The 25,040-nt window shown below is 41.2% G+C and overlaps 1 protein-coding gene across 1 annotated transcript in view; it reads left to right on the top strand.

Annotated features, from left to right (window-relative positions):
* Positions 1 to 24,838, top strand: part of EDA (ectodysplasin A) — a 79,564-nt gene extending 54,726 nt beyond the window's left edge. Inside the window, exons 2-7 of the mRNA XM_008058822.1 lie at positions 12,289 to 12,312; positions 17,325 to 17,504; positions 18,974 to 19,008; positions 19,929 to 19,980; positions 22,636 to 22,766; positions 24,428 to 24,838. Coding sequence (XP_008057013.1) covers positions 12,289 to 12,312; positions 17,325 to 17,504; positions 18,974 to 19,008; positions 19,929 to 19,980; positions 22,636 to 22,766; positions 24,428 to 24,679 — 674 coding nt within the window. The 3' untranslated portion in view covers positions 24,680 to 24,838. The remainder of the gene's footprint in view (positions 1 to 12,288; positions 12,313 to 17,324; positions 17,505 to 18,973; positions 19,009 to 19,928; positions 19,981 to 22,635; positions 22,767 to 24,427) is intronic.
* Positions 24,839 to 25,040: the final 202 nt, after the last annotated feature.

The following is a 25,040-nucleotide window of genomic DNA, read 5'->3' as shown; positions in this document are numbered from 1 at the left end:
GCAAAAGTCAAAGAAACCATCAAGAGAGCAGGGAGACAGCCCATAGACTGGGAAAAAGTATTTGCCAACTCCAGGTCTGACAAAGGATTAACATCTTGGATCTATAAGGAACTCAAACGTGCTGAAAAGAAAAAAACAAACAACCCCATTATAAAATGGGCAAAAGATATGAACAGACACTTCTCAAAGGAAGACATCCGAGCAGCCAACAGGCACATGAAGAAATGTTCAACCTCACTAATCATCAAGGAGATGCAAATCAAAACCGCACTGAGATAGCACCTAACACCAGTCAGAATGGCCATTATCAATAACTCAAAAAATAACAGCTGCTGGAGAGGGTGTGGGGAAAAGGGAACACTTCTACACTGTTGGTGGGAGTGCAAACTAGTGCAACCTCTGTGGAATTCCTAAAAGTGTGGCGATTCCTAAAAGTTCTAAATATCGACCTCCCATATGACCCTGCAATCCCGCTACTGGGAATATACCCTGAAGAACTCAAATCACTCTATCAAAAAGATACCAGCCGGGCTCGGTGGCTCAGCCTGTAATCCCGCACCTTTGGGAGGCTGAGGTGAGTGGATTGCCTGAGCCTGTGGGTTCGAGACCCACCTGGGCAGGCAAGACCTCATCTCTACAATAAAATCAAAAAATTAGCTGGGCGTGGTAGTGCGCGCCTGTAATTCCGGCTACTTAGAAGACTGAGGCAGAAGGATCTCCGGAGCCCAGCAGATCGAGGCTGCAGTGGCTGGGAGTGGCCATGGCACTCCTGTCTAGGCAACGGAGCGAGACTCCAACTTAAAAAAAAAAAGCATACCTGCACACGAATATTTATCGCAGCATTGTTCACAATAGCAAGAACCTGGAACCAACCATGCTGTCCATCAAAAGAGGACTGGATTTTTAAAATGTGGTACATATACACAATGGAATACTATGCAGCCATAAAAAAGAACAAAATCATGAATTTCACAGCAACCTGGATGGAACTAGAGTCTATAATACTGAGTGATCTCTCACAGAAACAAAGATCTGAGTATCACATGTTCTCACTCATATAGTGAAACTTGAACATCTACCATAATACTATAAAAAAAGGACTGACAGTGGTGGGAAACTATGGGAGGGCAGGGAGGGGAAAGGAGGTGGGCCTAACGGTAGTCAATATCTGTCTGGGGATGGGGAGACACCCCTTATTAACAAGGGTACCTGAACGATGCACATTTGTATACCTAACCCTTAATTGTACCCCACAATTTTCAAATAAAAAATATGTTTAAAAAATAAAAAGAATGTTTTTCACAGGTTCTTTTGGATTTTCAAGGTATAAAATCATATTGTCAGCAAAGAGGGATAACGTGACTTCCTCTTTTCCTATTTGGATACCCCTGATTTCATTCTCTTGTCTGATTGCTCTAGCTAGGACTTCCAACACTATGTTGAGCAAGAGGGGTGAAAGTGAGCAGTAATGTCCTGTTCTGGTTTTCGGGGAAAATACTTCCAATTTTTGAGATACCACCTAACTCCAGTCAGGATGGCCATCATCAATAACTCAAAAAACAACAGATACTGGAGAGGATGCTGGGAAAATGGAACACTTCTGTACTGTTGGTGGGAGTGTAAACTAGTACAACTTCTATGGAAAACAGTGTGGCAATCCCTAAAAGATCTAAAAATCAACCTACCATACAACCCAGCAATCCCCCTTCTGGGAATATACCCAGAGGAACTCAAGTCATTCTACAAAAAAGATACCTGCACACGCATGTTTATTGCCGCACTATTCACAATAGTGAAAACATGGAACCAACCATGCTGCCCATTGAAACTAGACTGGATTTTTAAAATGCAGTACATATACATAATGGAATATTATGCAGCCATAAAGAAGGACAAAATTATGAACTTCACAGCAACCTGGATGGACTTAGAGTCTATAATACTGAGTGATCTATCATAGAAAGAACTGAGTACTGCATGTTCTCACTCATAAGTAGACCCTGAACATTATCATAATACTATAAGAAAGGGATTGGTAGTAGTGAGAAACTGCCAGGGGAGTAGGGGAGCACACTTCATCAATAAGTGTACCTGATCTCAAACCACGTGATGTGGGGACCAAAGTGAGGCCCAAACTTTACCTGTACAATGACCATTTGTATACCCAACCCTGAATTGTACCCCATAACTTTAAAATAGAAAGAGAGGGAGGGAGGGAGGGAGAAAAGAAAAAAAAAGAAAATCCCCTTTCCTGTGTCGTGAATCTCTTTGGTTCTTCAGTTACTTCTTATTCTTCTCTCTCTTTGTCCTTTCTCTGGGCTTCCAATTCAATCAGGTCTTCATTAGTAAGTTCCTCATGTTGCACAGCAAGGAGTTCAATAAAGTCCTCTTGCAGATCTAGCCCAACTTCTCACTGAGGGTCACTAAGTTGCTGAAGATCTCCTTGGACTTCTCATCCATCTTCTCAAGTCCACGAAAATTGTGAACATACTGCAGGCAAAGATTCTTCAAAACCCCATTCATGGTGACAGCCATAACATCATGCCAAGCAAAGTCAATGTTTTTTATGGCCTTGTAGATGTTATAGCCTTTCCAAAGTTGTTGCAAGGTTGTTCCTGATTTGTCACTCATCTTTATTGCCTGATGAAAAGTGTGACGTAAATAATATTTCTTGAAAGTAGTTATAACTCCCTGGTCCATAGTATAGATAAGTGACATAATATTCAGTGGCAGATGCACTACTTTGACACTGAGATGAAAGTCGTCCACGCATAGAGGGTAGCCCAGAGAATTGTCAAGCAGCAAAAGAATGTTGAATGCAATGTCCTTGTCCATGAAATATTTCTCTACCTCCAGGATAAAGTAATGGAAAAACCAGTCCTAGAAAATTACCTGTGTAACCTAGACTTTGGGGTTACTCTTTTACACAACAGAAAGAGAGCCCTTGACTATGTTTTTAAGGGCTCTTGGGTTCTCTGAATGATAAACTAAGAGAGGCTTCAGCTTCATATCACCAGAAGCATTGCTACCAAACAACAGGGTTAGCCTAGCCTTTGCTGCTTTATAGCCTGGCATCAACCCTTTTTCCTTCTTACTGATGTAACTTCGGACTGGCATCCTCTTCCAGCACAGTCCTGTCTCATCTACATTAAAAACCTGCTTAAAAAAATGTGGTACATATACATGATGGAATATAACGCAGCCATAAAGAAGGACAAAATTATTAACTTCATGGTCACCTGGATAGACTCAGAGTCTATAATACTGAGTGATCTAAAACAGAAACAAAGAACTGAGTATCACGTGTTCTCACTCATAAGTGGAACTTGAACAATCATCATAATGCTATAGGGAAAGGATTGGCAGTAGAAGGAAACTGCCAGGGGGAGGGAAGGGGAGGCAGGATTGGCAGTAGTGGGAATCAGCCTGGGGTGGGGGGATCCCCTCATCAACAAGGATACCTGTATAATGAATGTTTATATACCTAATCCTGAATCATACCCCACATCTTTAAAATAAAAATTTAATTGAATTTAATTTAAATTTTTTTTAAAAATCTGCTCGGGTGGCTTCTCTTGCCCATGCCAGCTCTGGCATATCTCCCTTCTTTTCATTTTTCCTTCTCTAATAAACTTTGTTTTAAAACTTAAAAAAAAAAAAACCTGCTCAGGTAAATATGCACTTTCATCAATTTTCATCAATAATTTCTTAAAGCATTTCAGGAAATTCTCGGGCAGCTACTGTATCTGCACTTGCTGCCTTTTACATTGTGAAGATTGACTCTAGCTTTGAACTGATGAAACCAGTAATGGCAGGCATTAAAAATGCACCCTCTGATTCTTCACTATATTTCTTCTTCAAGTCTTTATAAAGACTTTTAGGCCGAGGTGAGAGGATTGCCTGAGCTTATGGGTTCCCGACCAGCCCAGTCAACTTGGCGAGACTTCATCTCTACAATAAAGAAAAAAATTAGCTGGTATGGTGGTGCATGCCTGTAGTTCCAGCTACTTGGAAGGCTGAGGTGGAAGGATTGCCTGAACCCAGCAGGTCAAGGTTACAGTGGCCGTGAGCATGTCACTGCACTCCAGCCTGGGCAACAGAGTGAGACTCCAACTCAAAAAAAAAAGACTTTTAACTTTCTCTTGAATCAGCATTACGTGGAGAGGGACCTGATGGTGATGCTGATCCTACATCTATACACTGAGAAGTTTCTCTATCTCCTCCATCACTTTTCCATACTTCTTCGATATTATTATTGACATCATTGGCACAGCAGCCTTCACATGGTCCATGATCTGGTCCTTGTTATTTATAATCATGCCAATGGTTGAATGATTTATGTTATAAAAATGAACAATGTCTACCATCTTTTCACCTCCACTTTGTCAATTGTTTTCACTTTTGTTTCCATTGTTATCATTTGGCACGTCTTAGTACCAGCTACGTCACTGCTGCTGTTATGCTTGTTTCTGTACATCTTGTGCTAGAAACAAAGATACTATACTCTATACAATACTGTACCGTAAAGTACACAATAGCACAACCACTTGTAAAAGATGCATGCACATGACAATGTATGCCAGACACATGAACTAACGTATGTGATTGGACATGCCAACACATGTTCGCATCTTTGAAAGTTCCCAACTTGAAGGTTTGTATGTAGGGGACTACTTGCTATAGTTTTGTGTTTTGCATTTGGGTCTTTGATTTATTTTGAGTTAATGTTCATCAAAGGTGTCTAGATTTGGGGGTTTCTTTTGACATATGACTATCCAGTTTTTCCAGCACTATTTGTTGAAAAAAATCATTTCTTTATTGGATTGCCTTTGTTCCTATACCAAAGATATATTGACTATATTTATGTAGATCTATTTCTTGGCTCTATTCTGTTCTATTAATCTGTGTATCTATCATTTCACCAGTACCACACAGTCTTGATTACTGTAGCTTTATAGTAAGTCTTGAATCAAGTAGTATCAGTTCTCCAACTTTATTCTTATTCTTCAATATTGTGTTGGCTATTCTGGGTGTCTTGCCTTTCCATATAAACTTTAGAATCAATTTGGTGTTATCCACAAAGTAACTTGCTGGGATTTTGATTGGAGTTGCATTGAATCTATAGACCAAGTTGGAAAAAAGGGACCTCTTCATAATATTGAGTCTTCCTATCCATGAACATGAATGGCCTTCCATTTATTTACTTATTTTCTTTCATTAGTTTTGTGGTTTTCTTCATAAGTTCATATTTTGTTAAATTTATACCTGTGTGTCTCTTTTTTGTGCCAATGTAAATAGTGTTGTTTTTTATTTCAAATTCCAATTTTTTATTGCTGGTATATAGGAAAGCAGTTGACTTTTATATATTAGGCTTATATCCTGCAACCTTATCATAATTGCTACTTAGTTCCAATAGCTTTTTTGTCAATTTTTGGGGATTTTCTACATAGACAAGCGTGTCATCTGCAAACAAAGACAGTTTTATCAATTCTTTGGGATTTTCTACATAGACAAGCATGTCATCTGCAAACAAAGACAGTTTTATCTCTTACTACCCAGTCTATATGCCTGTTATTTCCTTTGTTTTGCCTTATTGCATTAGCTAGGACTTCCAATTTAATGTTGAGTAGGAGTAGTGAAAGGGGACATCCTTGCCTTGTTCCAAATCTTAGAGGAAAAGCATTTAGTTTCTCATCATTAAATTAGCTGTAGGTTTTTTGTAGATGTTCTTTATCAAGTTAAGGAAGTGCTCCTTCATTCCTAATTTGCTGAGGGATTTTATCATGAAGAGATGTTGGATTTTGTCAAAGGCTTTTTCTGCATCTGTTACTTGATCATATGATTTTTCTTCTTTAGCCTTTTGATGAGTAATGGATTATGTTAATTGATTTTTGAATGTTGAACAACCTTGCATACCAGGAATAAATCCCACTTAGTTGTGGTATATAATTTTTTAAAAATATATTGTTGGATTTGATTGTCTAATATTTTATTGAAGTTTTTGCATCTGTGTTCGAGAGAGATATCAGTTTGTAGTTTTTCTTTCTTGTAATGTCTTTGTCTGGTTTGTGTATTAGGGTAATGCTGTCCTTATAGAATAAGGCCTTATAGAGGTAGGAAGTGTCCCCTCTGCTTGTATGTTCTGAAACAAACTAGAGAATTAGTATAATTTTTTTCCTTAAATATCTGGTAAAATTCATCAGTGAAACCATCAGGGCATGGTACCTTCTGATTTGGAAGGTTATTAATGTTGATTCAATTTCTTTACTAGATATAGGACTATTAAGACTACCTATTTCTTCTTGTGTGGGATTTGGTAGACTATGTCTTTCAAAGATTTAGCATAGTTCATATAAGATGTCAAATTTTGGGGCATAGAGTTGTTCATAATAATCTTTTATTATCCTTTTAATGTCCACAAGATCAGTAGTGATGGCCTAACTTTCATTTCTGATATTAGTAATTTGTGTCTTCTCTCTCTTTTTATTGTTTAGTCTAGGTAGGAGTTTATCAATTTTACTGATCTCTTCAAAGAATCAGCTTTCTGGTTTTACTGATTTTTTTCATTGCTTTCCTGCTTTCAGTTTCATTTATTTTTGCTCTGATTTTTATTTCTTCTGTTTACTTTGGATTTAATTTATTTTTTCTAGTTTCCTAAGGTAGAAGCTTATATATTGATTTTAGATATGTCTCCTATTCTAAAATATGCATTCATATTCTTCTCTGTCAGCAAACTTCTCTGTCAGCACTGCTTTTGCTGCATCCCACAAATTTTGATGTTTTATTTTAATTTTTATTTAGTTCTAAGTATTTTAAAATTTCCCTTGAGATTTTCTTTGCCTCATGTACTATTTACAAGGATATTGTTTAATCTCCAAGAAGTTCGGGATTTTCCAACTATCTTTCTGTGATTAATTTTTAGTTTAATTCCATTGTGATATGAGAGCATACTTTGTTTAATATTTATTTTGAATTTGTTAAGGTGTGTTTTATGGCACAGAATATCTTGGTCAATGTTCCATGTGAACTTGAGAAGAATGCATATTCTGCTATTGTTGGATGAGGTAGTCTATAAATGTCAATTAACTCTAGTTAATTAATGGTACTATTCAGCTCAACTGATTTTCTGCAATTACTGAAGGCATATTGAAGCCTCCAGCTATTCTCTGCATGGTTTTATCAGTTTTCACCTCACATATTTGGACATGCTGTTGTTAGACAAATACACTACATTAAAGATTGGCATGTCTTCCTGGAGTATTGATTATTTTATCATTATATAATGCCTCTTTTTATCCCTGATCACTTTCCTTGCTCTGAAGTCTGCTCTCTGAAATTAATATACTTATGCCAGCTTTCTTCTGATTAATGTTAGCCTAGTATATTTTTCTCCATCCCTTTACTTTAATCTGCCTGTGTCTTTATATTTAAAGTGAAATTTTTTATAGACAACATACAGTCGGGTCTTGTTTTTTCATCTACTCTGACAGTCTTTGTCTTATAACTGATGTGTATAGAGCATTCATATTTAAAGTTATTATTGATATAGTTGGATTAATACTTACCATATTTGTAATTATCTATTCATTGTCATTTTCTTTGTTTCCTGTTTTAGCTTCCACTCTTTTTCTGCCTTCTCTGGGTTTAATTAAGCATTTTCTCTCCTCTCTTGACATATAAATTATGTTTTTGGTTTTGTTTTGTTTTGTTTTTTGAGTTGAAGTCACTCTGTTGCCCAGGCTGGAGTGCAGTGACACATTCATGGATACTGCAGCCTCAACCTGCTGGGCTCAGGTGATCCTTTTGCCTCAGCCTTCCAAGTAACTGGAACTACAGGCACATGGTACCATGTGCAGATAATTTTCTTTTGCATTTATTGTAGAGATGAGGTCACACCATGTTGTCCAGACTGGTCTCTAACCCCTGGGCTCAGGCAGTCTTCTTGCTTCCACCTCCCAAATTGCTGGAGTTACAGACATGAGCCACCATGCCTGGCCTCAATTATGCTTTTCTAAAGAAAACTTTAGTTGTTTCCCTAATGTTTGAAACATACATTTACAACTAATCCAAGTCCACTTTGAAATAACACTATACTACTTCAAAGGTAGTGCAAGTACTTTATAACAGAGTATCCCTATTCATTTCTCCAATCCCTTGTAACATTGCTGTCTTTTGTTTCACATATTCATAAGCTATAATCACAGAGTGTATTTTTGCTGTTATTATTTATTATTATTATTATTATTATTATTTTGAGTTGGAGTCTCACTCTGTCGCCCAGACTGGAGTGCAGTGGCACGCTTCTGGCCATTGCAGCCTCAACCTGCTGGGCTCCAGCGATCCTTCCACCTCAGCCTTCCAAGTAGCTGGAACTACAGGCGTACGCTACCATGCTCAGCTAATTTTTGATTTATTGTAGAGATAAGGTCTTGCCAAGTTGCCCGGGTAGGTCTCAAACCCGCGGGCTCAGGCAATCCACTCACCTCAGCTTCTCAAAGTGCTGGGATTACAGACTGAGCCACCGAGCCTGGCCTGCTATTATTATTTTAAACAAACTATTATCTATTAAATCAATTAAGAATAAATAAAATAAAATGTTTTATTTTACCTTCATTTATTTATTTTCTAATACACTTTCTTTTTTTTAATGTAGATCCAAGTTTCTGACCTATATAATTTCTGAAGAACTTCTCTTAACATTTCTTGCAAGGCCAGTCTTCTGGCAACAAATTCCCTCAATTTCTATTTGTCTAAGAAGTTCTTTATTTCACCTTCATTTTTAAAGGACAATTTCACTGGCCACAGGATTCTAGCATACTGGTTTTATAGTATTGATCCTCATCAGAACCCTAGGTCTTCAATAGAGACAAAGTACATAGTGTTCCTTAATGCAGAAGATGAAGAACCAAAAGTCCCTTGCCCTATGGTAATTTTGTGGTTGAGTTAGGACTAGACTCTGGTTAGGCCTGCTGTTGGCCTCCATAGCCCTGATTCTATTATAATGTCAGCTAGGCATACTACCTGCCCATGTTGATCAAAACCTGTTCAATCTCCATTTTACTTCTATCCAAGCAGTCCCAGGTATTGCACAGCTGTATGTCCCACTCTGATGTACTTAGGGTTTTTGCTTGCAGAAAGCGTGATGGTTACAAATACGGGGAGTTGGAATGATATAGAAATGTAGCTTGTTACCCTAGAAACAGACACATAACAGTGGTAGTGCTCTGAGTAGGTATGAATAAGGTTCTGAAGTATATAGAGGAAATAAATCAATATATCTAAAAGATTATAGAACTCAGCAGGGGTTTCTGCTTTTACTCTGGTATGCTCATGTCTAGTATGGGATAGCTCTAACTCCCTGACATTTTCCTCTCTAGAAGCTGGAAAACTACAATGGCTCCAAGTGAAAGCAATGGGCATGATAGATATAGAGCCAGGGCTTAGAGGTCCATATTGAAAGGCATAAGAATTATTTACTGGCCATGGTGAGCTATGTTAGAACAAGAGGGAACTCCTATACTGCTGGGATGTTATACTCATTAGCACTTGTGGGAAATGCGATAGAATCTAATGACAATCTTGTATATACTTTTGCATCCTCGTTGCCCCCCCAAAAGATTTGCCAAATGTCCACTAAGCAGAAGCTCTCTGAGAGCCCTTCTGTGACCCAAGATGAAGTAGAAGAAAAGACCTTGAGCCCCTGTTTCTCTCAGTAGTCTTCATGTCATAGCCATTTTAGGGGATAATTAGCTCCTTACCTTACTTACACTATATGCCAAAATCTGTATCAGATTAAGTGTAGATTTAAAAATAAAAATGAATCCATAAAAGAGCTAGAAAAAAATATAGTGACCTGTATAATATTACATTAGGGTGGGCCTAACAAAACATGACACTGAAGGCAGTAACCATTTAGGAAAAGAGTATTAGGTTTAACTACATATAAGAAAGCCTTTCACACCCTTTGACTCAACAGTACCATTTCTAATGATACATCCTTAAGAAACCTTTGGACAAGTATATAAAAACTTTAACATTAACTATAGCATTGTTTATAATAGTGAAAAACTGAAAACAATCCAAATGTCTAACAAAGGTGATTAATTAAATGCTGGTACATCCATACTAAAAATAACAATATAAAAAATGTAGTCATTGGCATAGAAAATGGTTATCAAACAGCATTTTAAATTTGATCTCGTTTATGAAAATAGATGTTTATATGCATAGAAGATGTGTAGATATGCATAAAATGTTAATAGTGGTTATTTGTGGGTACTTTAGTATGCTATTTTTCCTTTTGCTCCTCCTTTTATATATATACATGTGTATGTATGCAAGCATGTATGTATATGTAATGAGTAAGCTATACAATATCTTCTATAAAAATAATAGAAGTTTAAAAAAATAAAACAATGTCTCTTTCCCTTTTCACATGTGGTTTCAGGTCAAGCTTTCACCAGGAAGTTTTTTCTTTTCCCTTAACTAGCCAGTATAATTCCTGAAACCCCTCTCTTTAGTATTTTCCTATCCAATTGTAAGTTCTTGAGGATAGAGTTGTATTTTATTATTTACTGTGCTACCTTCCATAGGCATGCTCAGTAAAGACTGATTGGTGATTGTCTGATTTTCTCAAAGCTTACTCTGAAATCTGATGTTGTAATAGCACTTACCCGTAACCAGTTGAAAAAGTAAAAAACTTGGCCAGGACTAGCACACCTTCACTATGAGGGCAGCGTAGCTCCAACGACTGTTTTCTTACTGCTCTCCCAGGCTGGCTGGCTGGTAGCTGGCTGATGGAACTGGGCCCCTTCTCTGTAAATCTTTTTCCAAACAGCTCTCTTGTTTAAGAAGGAGGCCCTTCTCATGTTGAGTTGCTGCCTCTTGGGAGTATCTGTGTAGCTGTGCTTCCCTACCAGAACCTCCAGACACATTCTTAAGAATTTTCAATGCTGTTTTTTTTAAAGCTATGAAGGATGGGTAGCAAAAAAAGGAGATAAAGACTGGAAGAAGAGAAAAGGAGAAAATAAAAAATAATAAAGATTCACGACCTTCAGTGCAGCAGCTTGTTCCAATCTAAAACATGCCCTGTACATAATAATACCTACAGTTGCACATGAAATTACTTTGTCAGAAAAGGTCTGCATAGACACTGGTTTGTCAGAGGACCTGTGCAAATTCTCATGGCCACTCTGGTCATCTCTAAGTAGAGACTTTACTGACCTCTAATAGATCCTGCTTTTATAGGTAGAGATCATTCTATGTTTGTTGCAAGGATCAAATGAGATGATGGATGGAAATGTTTTATAAACTATAATATACAAATGCTTGGTGTTAATTTTTAAGCTCTTGAGGGTCCTAACAGTGGTTTAATGTACAGTAGTGTCTTTGTGGGAGTTTAGAACAGATTTTAAATACCTGCATCTACAGAAAGTCAAATTAATTAATAGAATGGAAAGAATTGAGTCCCTAGAAAGGAAAAGGTAAGTGTCTGGGAGAGACCTAAACTATGTGTGTCTGGGGAGTTATGGTCACCTAACTATATTAGAATAGGCTTGGGTTTTCTAAGTGCCCTCAACTGACTAGAACTGTTTTCCTTAGAAGTAATTTCCAAAAAAATAAAAAATATATAAAAAATAAAAATAAAAAAATAAGTTATTCCCAAGAAAATGCTAGTGATTTTACTGTCGATGAAAACTTTGACACTTCTTTTAAAGTGTCCATTAACTTATGGTGAATTGCAATGAGTGTGCATGTGGCCCCCACATGAGTGTATTATGGTTGCACTGTTTTAATAACTGACAAATTAAATCTTGATAAGGAAGTGACTAAAAAGTAAACTGCCGTTTCTCTGTTCTTTCCATGAAAACAACCCATTTCCCTTCCAGCTTCAAAACATGGGACTTCATATCAGATTTTTACCTGAGTTCATGACTCTATAACCTCAGGACTTGCAGAATTAAAGGAATGCTGTCCTAAGGTTGTTGAAGTGTGCATTTCTGGGCATTTCATCTCTATTGATACATAACCATTCCCTCACCCTACTTACTGAGGCTGAAAGATTTTTCTCCCTAGGGAAGAATATTCCTTGAAACTTTTGTAGCCTCAACAGTCAGAAGACAGACTGGAGAGGTTTGATCATTGGGAGATACCTTGCCAAAAACCCTTGGCTGTGGGACTCCTTCAAAATTGCAGTGTCTTGGGGATCCCTCCTAGTGATTATCTTAGAAAATAAACATTTTCTGTTAATTTCCAGTGACTTAACTTTTCATTTTCTTTTTCTAATAGGTCCAGTTAAAAACAAGAAAAAGGGTAAGTTAAGCTCCTGACTTTATAAAATTACTGTCATGTCATTGTCAAAAATTAGAAGCAAAAAATCAAGACTGATTTTTTTTTTTTTTTTTTTTTTTTTGAGTCAGAGTCTCACTCTGTTGCCCAGGCTGGAGTGCATTGGCACTCTCACGGCCACCGCAGCCTCGACCTGCTGGGTTCAGGCTATCCTTCCACCTCAGCCTTCCAGTAGCTGAAACTACAGGCATGCACCACCACGCCTGGCTAATTTTTTGATTTATTGTAGAGATGAGGTCTTGCCAATTTGCCCAGGCTGGTCTCGAACCCATGGGCTCAGGCACTCCTCTCACCTCAGCCTCCCAAAGTGCTGGGATTATAGGCATGAGCCACCACGCCCACCCAACACTGAGCTCTTCATTATATTGTTTCAACATTGTCCATTATTTTATTCAATCATATGTGATCTTCTTGAATACTGTAGTTTCTAAAGAACAATAAATCACTATTAAGTGATAATTCATGAAAGAATTGCTTCTCTAGCAACATATAATAATTGCTTTTGTTTTTCTTTCCTGCTCCCTCTTCCATACAATTCAGTTTAAATCTCTTTTCTTCATTCTTTCTTACTCTTTCCCCTGCCCTTCTTTTTTTTCTCCTTTTTGTCCTCCTTTATCAAATCAGTGATCAAATGTGATCCTGAGGCAGTTTGTAGGAACTAGGTATACTACCTATCAAAATATGTTTGTACCCTATTTCCTGGCCTAAAAGCTTTCTCTAGTTGATTTTTGCTTTGGGGATTCAATATCATTTTCTCTGTGATGGAAAAACTAGGCTGGAGTATTACCCTGATCTTTTAGTCTTTTCAAAGAAGAAGCTTTGAAAAGTTGAACAGTTCCATTATGCCATTGTTGGGCCAATAAGTCCCTAATGTACTTCTGATGAAAGTGTCCCAAGGGCTTATATAAGTGTTTTCTTACTTGAAGAGGAGAATCTATTCCAAGATAGAACAGGCTCCAAAGACAAAACCTGACAATATGGTCCACTCCTTAGAACTATTAGACCAACTATGAAACCAGTTAAAGTACCTATTTGTTTCTGGATTCTGATGTAGGGAGAAGATAGAGTAAAACTAATGAATTTTCATTAAAAATGCTTTAAGTGAAGTGATTCTGTCTGCTAAGATATATGGAGCTTTAAAGAATAGATCATCAATCTCAGACTAGGCACACAAAAAAAAACCCAAGAAAAAAAACTGGCATCAGCTGCAGCCTGCCACTTCTCAGATCACTAAGTTACTCTGGTGACTTGAGGTATCATGCTCCTCATAGAAAACTTGTGTCCCTGTTGTAAAGAAGCTGGAGGAATGACCTGGCCTCCTGAAGGCCTGAGTTGAGCAAGATTGGAAAACAGTCACAGAGCTAGAGTCAGTGAGGAAACCTTTCCCCGTGGGACCTCAGCATTCACTACTGAGATTGTCTTTTAAGAAAGTAAAGTTGATATTCAAGCATTTAGTTCTTAACTCTAGTCACATCCCTTTAAGACAGAAATTATAACTCAGATCATTGCCTACCGCTGCTACCTTGTGTACAGGACATTATTGGGAAGAGAATGTGCATAAGCCTTAAACATTCACTTTGACTGCAAGTGATTTAGAAGCCATTTAATACAGATTTCTTTGGACACAGTGAATAGGCACATGCTTGAAGAGGTAAATTGAGTTATTCACTTAATTTTCACCCTTTAATGGAATTTTCCTCCTCCCACAACTAACTCTCTATCTCACTCAGACTCCCCCACACACACACATGTTTTTGGTTGCTCTTTCAACATTTGGGGCTTAGCTAAAAGGTTAGGGAAATGTCCCTTTGATGAAGTTTAGCTTTGAAAGGAACGTGTATATAAGGCTTGCACAGGGTAACTTTCTAAGTACAAACATCTCTGAGCTTTTGTGTCATGAAGTGATCTGTTAAAATAAGGAAATCCGGAGAAGGAACTCAGTCCTCTACAGTCATCCTCTTGGTCCAGGGGTCATTTTGTACATGCTCTTCTCTGGGCCCAACTTTGCTAAGTATGCAAGTTTGAGAAGCACACTTGCCTAAACCTGGTTGCAGAGAAACAGTTGCAGAACTGGATCATAGCAGGGTTTTTCTTCTCAATGCCTTCTGACATTTTCATAAATGAACATTCTCTGTTTACACTGCAGCCATTATTCTTTGGACTGGAGGAGTTTCTGGCTATAATTCTCAAAAAATTACATTAGCAATTACAGGAGACTCACATTTTTGAAGCTGAAGTTTGTGCTACCCACAGAATATCCTCTAGCTTGAAAAATCACTATTAGGACTAGAAATGCTGGGGCATAGGATGACCTAATATGTATAATACCATCCTCTGTGTCTATACCACCCAGAAAATAAGGAAAAGGAAGCAAACCTTACAACCAGGCTAGAGAGGTTTCCTAACTACAAGGGGTAAATCAATCTTCCTTATGGAAGCTCTGTCTCAGGAGGAAACAGAGAAATCATCGAAGCGAATCTGCTTGTTTAACAGATATAGAGACTAAGTCTCAAGGAGAGGAAGGGATTTGCCCAAAGTGCATCTGTGGCAGAGTTGGGGGCTTACATCCTTATCTCCTGAGTACAGATTCCATGTTCTTTCCACTACACTAGCTGGAATTGAAACTTGGGCTTTCAATAAGCCTGATTTGGAAGCTGCCCAAATCTGAAGGGAGATGGTTTCCCTGTTCAGCATCTTGAAATTGCCTTGATCTTAAAACTGGGCAGATCTGATCTGTTGCTGCTAAGTGCAGGGAAAGCTCTTGCTTCTAGGTCTTTAAGGCTATAGGGACTCTTCCTGAGAGAGATGTTCTGTGGACCTTCCTTTCTTTCCTCCCTGAGAAAGAGACTCCACAAAGACCCTATTGTTTCATTCCAGATGCAGATGTGGTTAGACATAGACAACTTGCCTCTTGTCCTGAGTGGACATGAGAATTTAGTTTCTGGGACATGAGGCATTATTCGTAAAAGAGGACCTGATAAATCAGGACAGGATTCTTCCGCCTAAGAGTCTGGGGAGTAGGAAGTCATAGTCATTAAGAAAGTTTTTAAGTGAGTCTAAAGAGGGTCATATTTAAAACTAAGAAACCACCTCAGGTGAAAATGTTGTGATGACATCTAGTAAAAGGCTTCCATTCCTGGAACTTTCACAAAATTGTGAGAAGGTGGTGAAGGAAGAAAACACCTAGGCCAGGCTCGATGGCTCAGCCTGTAATCCCAGCACTTTGGGAGGCCGAGGTGAGTGGATTGCCTGAGCCCGTGGGTTCAAGACCTGCCCAGGCAACTTGGCAAGACCTCCTCTCTACAATAAATCAAAAATTAGCCAGGCGTGGTAGCGCATGCCTGTAGTTCCAGCTACTTGGAAGGCTGAGGCAGAAGGATCACTGGAGCCCAGCAGGTCAGAGCTGCAGTGGCCAGGAGCATGCCGCTGCACTCCAGTCTGGGCGACAGAGTGAGACTCCAACTCAAAAAAAAAAAAATGTAGAAAACACCTACCCATGACCACCTGTAGTCCTTGAATGGGGCTGCACACAGCAGAGTATGTCAATAGGAGGAGCTGAAAGTTTGAGTTCAAGACCACAATTATGACTTACTTAACATAACTGTATCCTGGTGGGAATGTTGAAAGGAATGGAATATGAAATAGGAAGGCAGAGATTGTTCTGGAAGGATAGCAAGGAGGAAAGGGAGGAAGAATTGATGGGCATGATTAATAATACATTCAAGAATAGGGCCTCTTAGGAAAACATCTGGGAAGCTGGATTATTTAGCCTATAAAAATGGAGGTCGATAGGTGACCAAATGTCTTTGCATATATGAGGGTTATTATGTATATGTACCGGGGTGCCAAAAAATGTATACACATTTTAAGCAATGTTATCTATGTATTACTTTTAGTTCACTGTAATCAGAAGTGTCTGGACGCTGATGGTAATTACTCTGAGCACCTCTTGTAATTGCAGAAGTCAAACGTGACTTGTATTCATCTTTTGTTATTGGTATATATGGAGTATTACCATTTTAATACAGTTTTTCCTTTCTTAAAATATGTATACATTTTTGGCACCCTCTGTATATTCTTCTCTATCTACACAAAGAATTAGAACTTAAACTACCATAGGAGGGATGTCAGTTAAATATACTGAAGAACTTCCTAACAGTGAGCAGTGAGGGGTGATAAACATTGAAACATGTTACAGAGGGAGTTGGCAGAATTTCTTTTTCCCAGAGATCTTTTAAAATAAGGTTAAGAGAGGTCAGCCAAGAAAGCAAAACCTGCCTCCTCCTCAGCTTTCTCTGTTCTCTGCCTATCCTTCTTTCCTATTGTTTCTCAGTCTCTCCCCCTCCCCACTCCCTCCTCATCCCACCATCTCCAAAATTCCTTCCCATTCTTCACTCCCAACTAGTACTGTCCCCATCTCAACTCCCATTTCCTGTATATCCTGACTCCTATAGGAACCTTCCTGGAGCTGATGTTTCTAAGGTCAGGCTGTGCAGCTTCTTCTTGTTATCCACATCAAGTCCACCAAACTGGGCAGTAGATATGAAAGCCCCACACTCTTTAACAATAGTCCAGTTCTAAAAAGAATGACAAAGTGACCCACAGGTCTGATCACTTGGTAGCTCTCATCCTTTGGACTCAGCTGAAATGTAACCTCCTTTTTGAAACCTTCCCTGACCTCTTCAGCATTTGGTCCCTACCACTAATGTAACACTTCTACTATCCTATGACTGTGTCTTTTTCCTCGAGAACGATTTATTTCTATATCCTCAAACCTAGCTCTGTAAATGTTTATTCATTAAAAACGGGGTGGGTATGGGAGGAAAGAAAGAGACAGAAACATATGATAAAAGTGCCCAGCTCTCTAGCAGGGACTCCCAGAGGACTGACTTTGTGTCATCGGAATTCTCTGGAACTCGATAGTACACTCTTGACACTAAATAACTACAAATGTAACACTTAATTCTGTTTTTTAGGAAAGAAGGCAGGGCCTCCTGGCCCCAATGGCCCTCCAGGACCTCCAGGACCTCCAGGACCCCAGGGACCCCCAGGGATTCCAGGGATTCCTGGAATTCCAGGAACAACTGTTATGGGACCACCTGGTCCTCCAGGTCCTCCTGGTCCTCAAGGACCCCCTGGTCTCCAAGGACCTTCTGGTAAGTTCCCCTGTCTCTTCACCTCCTGGGTGTCTTACAGATACTTTAAGAGAACAGGAATGGATGATCCCGAGAGCAGTTTCAAATGGTGGTGATGGGGTTGGTGTGCAATAAGGAATGTAGGCCTCCTAGCCCAATGTAGAGCTTGGAATTGGGCAAGCCAGTAGGGCCTAGCCTGCTCTAACCTCTGGTTTTTAGCAACCTGTCAAGGACAGGTCACCTGTTCTTGCCTTATCCCAATGCTTTCATCACAAGCCCTCCCTGACTCTTGGCCTCCCTGTAGTGAACCAGTAAACTCATATGAGCCAGAGACAGAGGCTCTGATGGTTCACTGGAGTTCCAGTAAGGGATGGATTTAGTCTGCTCTGATTCCCAGAATCTAGCTCCACATGCTGATATTTACATGTAAATAGGCTATGGGGCGGAAAGTGGGAGACTGGACAAAATGACAAACCCTAGGATAGTTTCGTCCCATGGATTCTGAAGTGCCTTTCCCACAGAGGTAAATAAGTAGTCACTGATGGTCAAGAAGTTGGAAACTTATGAGTCAGGCTGTGGATGAAGCAAACCTAGGCACCAAGGCCAGAAACCAAGTGTTCCCTGCACTAGAGCCTAACGACGCCACACTGCCCATTTAAATACCATTTCATCCCTTTGCATCTTTCTCTCTGAGCCCAGAAGGGCATCCAAAAGGTATGGATACAGAGCCAAACCTGCCTAATTGGAGTTGACAAGGGTCAGACTGCCTCTGCTTATGTCAGATGTTATTTCTTTTTTCCTGCTCCTTTCCTGTATCTTGAGGCTTACAGAAATGGACTCTTCACAGCTGATTTCTCTAGATCCAAGATTCTGCAGCAGTACTCAGATTCTTTAACTTGTAATTCAAACAGGGCTAAGCAGTGTTACCATGGCCACAGGAGGTGGAGTTAGGGATTTTTTTTCATCCAATCATTCCACAAATATTAGTGTACAAAGAGATATATTAATAAGGGCTCCCTGTTCTCACAGAGTTTTTCTCCTAGAAGAGGAGACAGAAATAAGATATTTACAAATGGCAATGAGCTCTTTGAAGAAAATTAATAGAAAAAGAGCAAAGGGCTAGAGAAGCTAATGCCATTGCCTCAGGGTCACCCAGTGACAGGAATGCCCTCTCATCATTCTTTGTGAGTACTCAGTGGAGCTTGCCTTGAGCCAGTACTGGCAGGAGGAAATACCCTGTAGTTTCTCTGCTGGATGCTGGGCCCACTGAAGATGAAGGCCAGGGATAGGGAAGAGAAGGAAGGGGTGTCCTCACCCATCCAAGGGCCCTGCGTCACACTCTGACTCTTCCTCCAGCTCTAAGCCATGAAGAATAAAGCTCAGACAGGGCTGACTGCAGACAGCGAGGTTCATTGCCATTAACTGCTCAGATGAGGGGGAAAAGGAGGTAGAAAGAGGATGCCCTCTGATTGTCCTGTCCTATTTTGCAGGTGCTGCTGATAAAACCGGAACTCGAGAAAACCAGGTTGGCTGGGGATTGCTCTCTTCCTGGGGAGGAGGGAAGGCCACAGGCTAGAATCACCTTAAATTAACTCTGTATTACATTTCCTGAGGCTTTATTTTGTGAGGACATCCTGGAGGTTCTGAGGGTTTTTACTCCCAGCCCGCTCCCATCTCTATGAATAGAAAAGTTTTGCCCCAGGGGCTATTTTTAGCTAAGGGAACTGAGTCTTGCCAGGGCCATTTTTCCTCTTCCTCATTCCACAGGACACAGAGGGTCGCCATAGCCAGGCCCAGTAGTCTGAAATGAGCTGCCAATCAGGCCTATTCACCTGGGCCTCCAACTCCCCACCCACCCCAGCCGGACACGTTGTCAGTACTCAGACCACCTGGGATCCGGGGCGGAGGAATTTAAGAGTATGTCCTTGAAAAACAGTCAACCAGCTCCAGACCAAGCCCATCCTGGGCTTCTGCCTTAATGACCTGAAGGGATCCTCCCAGTCTTCAAGCTTCCTAATCTGTCTCTATGAGCAGGTTCTGCTGCCTTGCCTTGTCTCAACTCAGCCTCCCTCAGTACAGCTGTGTGGCCACAGTGATAAATCTACACAGCTGCACAGGGCAATTGTATATCCATCACCTCATTTGATCTTCAAACATCCCTGTGAGAGAGACTAGTGATTCTTATAATCCCCATTTTACAGTTAGGGAAATGAGGCTCAGAGGCATTATATTTGGCTGAGGTCGTATAGCTACGAAGTGGCAGAGTTACCAAATCATGTTACCCTGTAGTAGAAATGTAGTCACTAACATCCCAAGACAAGGTAGAGGAATCAGAATTGGATTACCAGAGAAGACTAGAAACCAAGAGTGAAAATATGGGAACCCGTGTCTAAACAAGCAGCCGTTACTCATAGTGACTACTCTCTATCCTTCTCATCCTCCCAGCCAGCTGTGGTGCATCTACAGGGCCAAGGGTCAGCAATTCAAGTCAAGAATGGTAAGAATCAAAGTAGGCTCTCTCCCAAAGAGGAGCTTCTCCCCTTCCTCATCCAGTCTCTAAATAATCACCCAACCTAATTCCTCCCAGGCCCCTGAGATACCCTTGGCATAGGGGGCCATCCTCCATCATGCCCTCTACTGGCTGTCCTGAGTAATTGCTTGCACCAGGACCAGTTGCTACATCTAAATTGCACTAAGCATCACTGATGAGGGAGCTGAGAGGGACTTGAGACATCATCTAGCCTGGGCATTCTTAGGGGATGGAGGTTATATCAGAGTCACCATGGAGTTATGTGTAGTTTGATCAATATTTGAACAATACAAATTAGAGAGAGTAAAACTATATAAAGTTAAATTATTCTTGTCTGATGGAAAATGGGTAGACAAGCAGTTTCTCTCAGAGATGAGCAGGCATGTTAGAATCTCCAAGGAGTATGAGATGCTAGTGTCTATCAAAAAGGAGAACGTGTTTAATAAAGTTTAAAAAAACACTGATTTAATGTAATCCCTGCATTTAAAAGATGGGGAAACATAGTCCCAGAGAGATTAATACCACAATAAATCATACTGCCTTATATTTATATGGTACTTTAGAGTTTTCAACATACTTTCTTTGTCTTTTATTTCATTTGATGCTCATAACCTCCCTATTAGATAGGTATACGCTCCATTTTACAGAGACAGAAAATGAAGCTCAGAGAGGTTAATTAACTATCCCAAGATTTCATACTTAAGTTTAGAAGATGGGATTAAAAACTTCATGTCTGACTCTTTCCCTTGCACTATGCTACTTCAGTGATGTGTATGTACACTCCACCGAATGATTGGGTTCATTTTCTTCCCCAAAGAGACATGAACATTCAGTAAAGAACAGCACTTTGAAATAATGTCCAGTCCCCAGGGTACACAAAGCCTAAAACGCATGAGCCCCCAGGAGCCTTGGGAAACAGCAAGCTAGCCAGGATGCCAGATACCTACAGAACTTGGAGTGGAAAGGATGAGCTGTGAGTGTGGAAACCATAAATGAAGGTTAAGAAACCTGCTGCATGGGGACAGCTTCTAAAAGCTGAGTTTCCTTAATGATTAGATTTAGCTGCTTCCCTGACTGTCACCTGGATGCCGACTTAGTAACCTCAGAAGTATTAATAGGAACAGAATGGCACGAAAACCCAAGTGGTCCTGCTGGAGACTCCAAGGCTCTGGGTAGGCCCTGATCACCATCTGTCCAGGGAGGAATAAGACAAACAGGAAATAGATGTGTTCAGGTATCTGGTTGGGTGGCCTCAGTATTTATTCTATACTAGCAGCTACTGATTTTGCTCCCACTACCACATATAACAAGAGTGTTTCCAGATCCCCTGGGCCAATCCCCAGTAGTAGTCTGTGTTGACATTTAGTTGTACCAGAAGAAGAAATGATGGGGTTAGGGGTAGGAGGACATCACGCAGAATGGTCCATTGAAAGGACAAAGCCAGAAAATCGCCTCCTAACTCCTATCCCATCTACTTATCACCTGAAGAGAAGATGGTCACCTTTTCCAGAAAGCCTGTTTCCTCATACCTCAGAGAGGCAGACCTCCTGAGACTGGCCAAGGGTAGACATTCAGAATGTAATTTCTTGGGTAAAGAATGGATGGCATAGAGGGGGAAAGGCCCCATGGGCTTGGACATCCTCATCTGATGGCGGGAAGGACGGAAGGACATCTCTTTTTCTGCAGGATGGAAAGAGTAGTTTTTCCTCTACCCTTACATGCCAGCTCCCATTGTCCAGCCAAAGCAATGTGACTGCCCCTCCACCCCTGGCTGGGGTGGGGCTAAGAGACAGATGATTTGCCAAGGGTGCCTCAACTCTTGTCTTCCTGGATGGTTCTATACAACCTGGCAATCTGTCCCTCACTCTCATAAGGATCCCTCTCACTGATGAGGCCTTGGTACTGGCGGTCACTAACTCAAGATGCCATGGAGTCTGAATCAGCCCTGATCCCTAAGGTTCTCCAGAGAGACAGTGGGCTGAGTGGTTTTCTGGGGGCCCAGGTAGGCTTCTTTTTTTTTTTTTTTTTCTAGCCAAATACTATTGAAAACTGTGAAAAGAGACCCCTCCCATACCTTGCTATCTCACTCCCTCCAGCAGGGACCCAGACCCCTGTTTCACCCCTGAGAAAGGTATGGGTGTGGAGGAACTATAAAAAAGAGTCTCTTAAGGAGAAAGAAACCCATGAACCTATGAGATAGGAGAGGGATTCAGGAGCTATGACTAGGAAAGTAAAATTGAATAATAAGACCTAGCCTGCCACTCAGTGTCTGAATTTTGCCTATGCAGCCTTCATAACAACAAGGAAAATAGGGCAGCATGCACACTCATCTTACTCCCTCCTGCAAATTCCAGCTAGGTGTTGGTTAAAGACCTTTCCAGTTGCAGGGATCCAGAAAGGAAAGATGAAGACAGACAGGTAGACCCCAGGATCCCTGAAGCAGGCCTGGCAGCTGCTTTACAAACAGAGCACCTTCCCTGCTTCCAAATGCTCTTCTTAAAGCTTGGTTATCCTGGTTGCATTGGGATGGGGTGGGGGTTGTATACTGCTTGGTATTTCTTATTTTCTATTGCCCAGACTATTCTGACATGTACTGAGTGACTGCCCTTCTCTCATACTGAGATCTTTCAGGTGGAGTGCTCAATGACTGGTCTCGCATCACCATGAACCCCAAGGTGTTTAAGCTACATCCCCGCAGTGGGGAGCTGGAGGTACTGGTGGACGGCACCTACTTCATCTATAGTCAGGTAGAAGTGAGTACGGTCTTAGGCCTAACTCTTCTTATATCCAGAATGCAGATCTGGTGCATGCCACATAGGGGCACTGTGGAGCCAGCCAACACCATCCAATGGCTAACTTCCTGCTTTGGTGGGTGAGGGGTTGGAAGGACTGCACTGGGAGGGAGTTGAAACGAGGAATGGGGTGGAGGGCTGCTTCATTTTTTTAGCTAGCCAAATATTATTGAAAAATTGTGAAAAGAGGCCCCTCCCATACCCTGCCATCTGATTCCCTCCTGCAGGGCCCCAGGCCCATGTTTCCCTTCTGAGTCGTTTGGTTCTACCACCAAACTTCAACTTAATCTCAACAGTCTTTGAAAGTCAGATTCAGGGTCACCAAGAACGCTTCCCCTCAACACTGCTAGCTTGGGCATTATAATGAATAGTGCTTCTGTAGCCTTTCTCTCTACCTCAGATGATTTCTGACTGTCTTTCCTTCCTCTTTCTCCCATTTGTTTCTCTTCCTGTTTCCCTCTTGCCTTCTTCCACTGTCATTCTCCCAGCCCTTTCTCTTTTGTCCTTTTTTTGCCCTGGGCCCACTCTCCAGGCTTGTCAGGCTTGTCAGTGTCCATCCACTCCATCCCCCATTGTTTGCCTCCATGGGGGCAGCTCATTGGAGATAGATGTAGATGAACCTTGAGGCTGGGGCTTTAGTGGGGTGGGCAGCAAGCAGGTAGATGGACAGAAGGACTATGGAGTCAACAGATGGGTCTCAAAGGAGAGTGGCCAGAGAAGGTAGGTTAACAAGTATTTGTTAGGCACACTGAGCATCCTGGAGTAGCTTGGGTCCTGACCCAAGTGATTACATGGCACCCAAATACAATGCTCCCACCTGAAGAGCCCATGGAGGGAGTGACCTTTCATAAAGTGATTTGGGATGAAGGATAGAAAAGGTAATTTTCTGGGCTTAGGAGAGTATTGGGAGTAGCCCATGCAGACTGGGAAAATCCCCATGACACCATGACACCAGGCCATTAAGCATAGGTTAATGCTTCCTTCTGACCATGAAGTGAAGTTAGTGGCCCCTGGGTTTTGCCCTTCCAAATTCTTGATCTCATTTGTGGTGGACAGAGTTCTGTCTCTCTGAACCTGTTTCCTCAGTTATCAAATTAGAAGTTCAGCCACAGAGTGGTGGGAGGAGGGTATGCCGCGAGCTGAGTGAGCTTCTGTTAAGGAGCTGAAGAAATGGCATGTTGTTATGTGACCTCTCTGGAGAATCAGTGACTTCTAAGTTTCCACAAACTGTCCATGGGGCTTTAAAATGGAAGTCATTTTGTGTCTATAGCACTGACTGAGCACCTGATATATGCAGAGCAGTGTGCTTCATGCCAAGACTGGGACAGGGGTGGTAAAGTGGTGAATAAGGCATGGTTCTTGGCCTCACAGAGTTTATGACCAGTGTGCTGTTGTAAGAAAGGTTTGCTCAGCCACCTGAGCCCCATGGAGGCGGGGAAGAACAGTGCATAAGCCTGTCACCTCACTGTTCCTGTTGGCTAGCTAGCACGCCTTCAGGTGGCACTGCCCCCTACACAAAGTATACTGGCAGCTCATCTGAGGTTTTGTCTGTTCACCATAGGGAGGGCCTCTACCCTCTCTTTCCTCTCTTTCCCAATCCCTTCTTATTGCCTCTCACCCAGGTATACTACATCAACTTCACTGACTTTGCCAGCTATGAGGTGGTAGTGGACGAGAAGCCCTTCCTGCAGTGCACTCGCAGCATCGAGACAGGAAAGACCAACTACAACACTTGCTATACTGCAGGTGTATGCCTCCTTAAGGCCCGACAGAAGATTGCTGTGAAGATGGTGCATGCTGACATCTCTATCAACATGAGCAAGCACACCACCTTCTTTGGGGCCATCAGGCTGGGCGAAGCCCCTGCATCCTAGATTCCCCCACTTTGTCCCTGCCCATACCTCTGCCCCAGGTTTGGGAGCCAAGACTCCCAGAACCTCAAAGTGCTGCTGTGGAGTGAGGTATATTGGTGTTGCAGCCGCGGAGAGAAATGCCCCAGTGCTATTTATTCCCCGGTGACTCCAAGATGACAAGACCTGCTTGGTTTTCCAGAATGACCTTGAGTTAACAGGACAGTTGATGGAGTCCCAGGGTTTACGTGAAGCAGAACCTTCTTCTTTGGCTCCATGTTGACTGACTCATGGCACAACTCTTCAACCCCAAGTTCCCTGTTGTCAGACTTATTGTTTGTTGCACTAAAATGAGGATCCAGGGCAGCAGGCCAGAGAAAGTAAA

This window comes from Carlito syrichta, unplaced genomic scaffold, assembly GCF_000164805.1.
Source record: "Carlito syrichta isolate Samal-C Ts95f unplaced genomic scaffold, Tarsius_syrichta-2.0.1 Scaffold303638, whole genome shotgun sequence".
In the NCBI taxonomy this organism is placed as follows: domain Eukaryota; kingdom Metazoa; phylum Chordata; class Mammalia; order Primates; family Tarsiidae; genus Carlito; species Carlito syrichta.
This window is presented reverse-complemented; position numbering and strand designations above follow the sequence as displayed.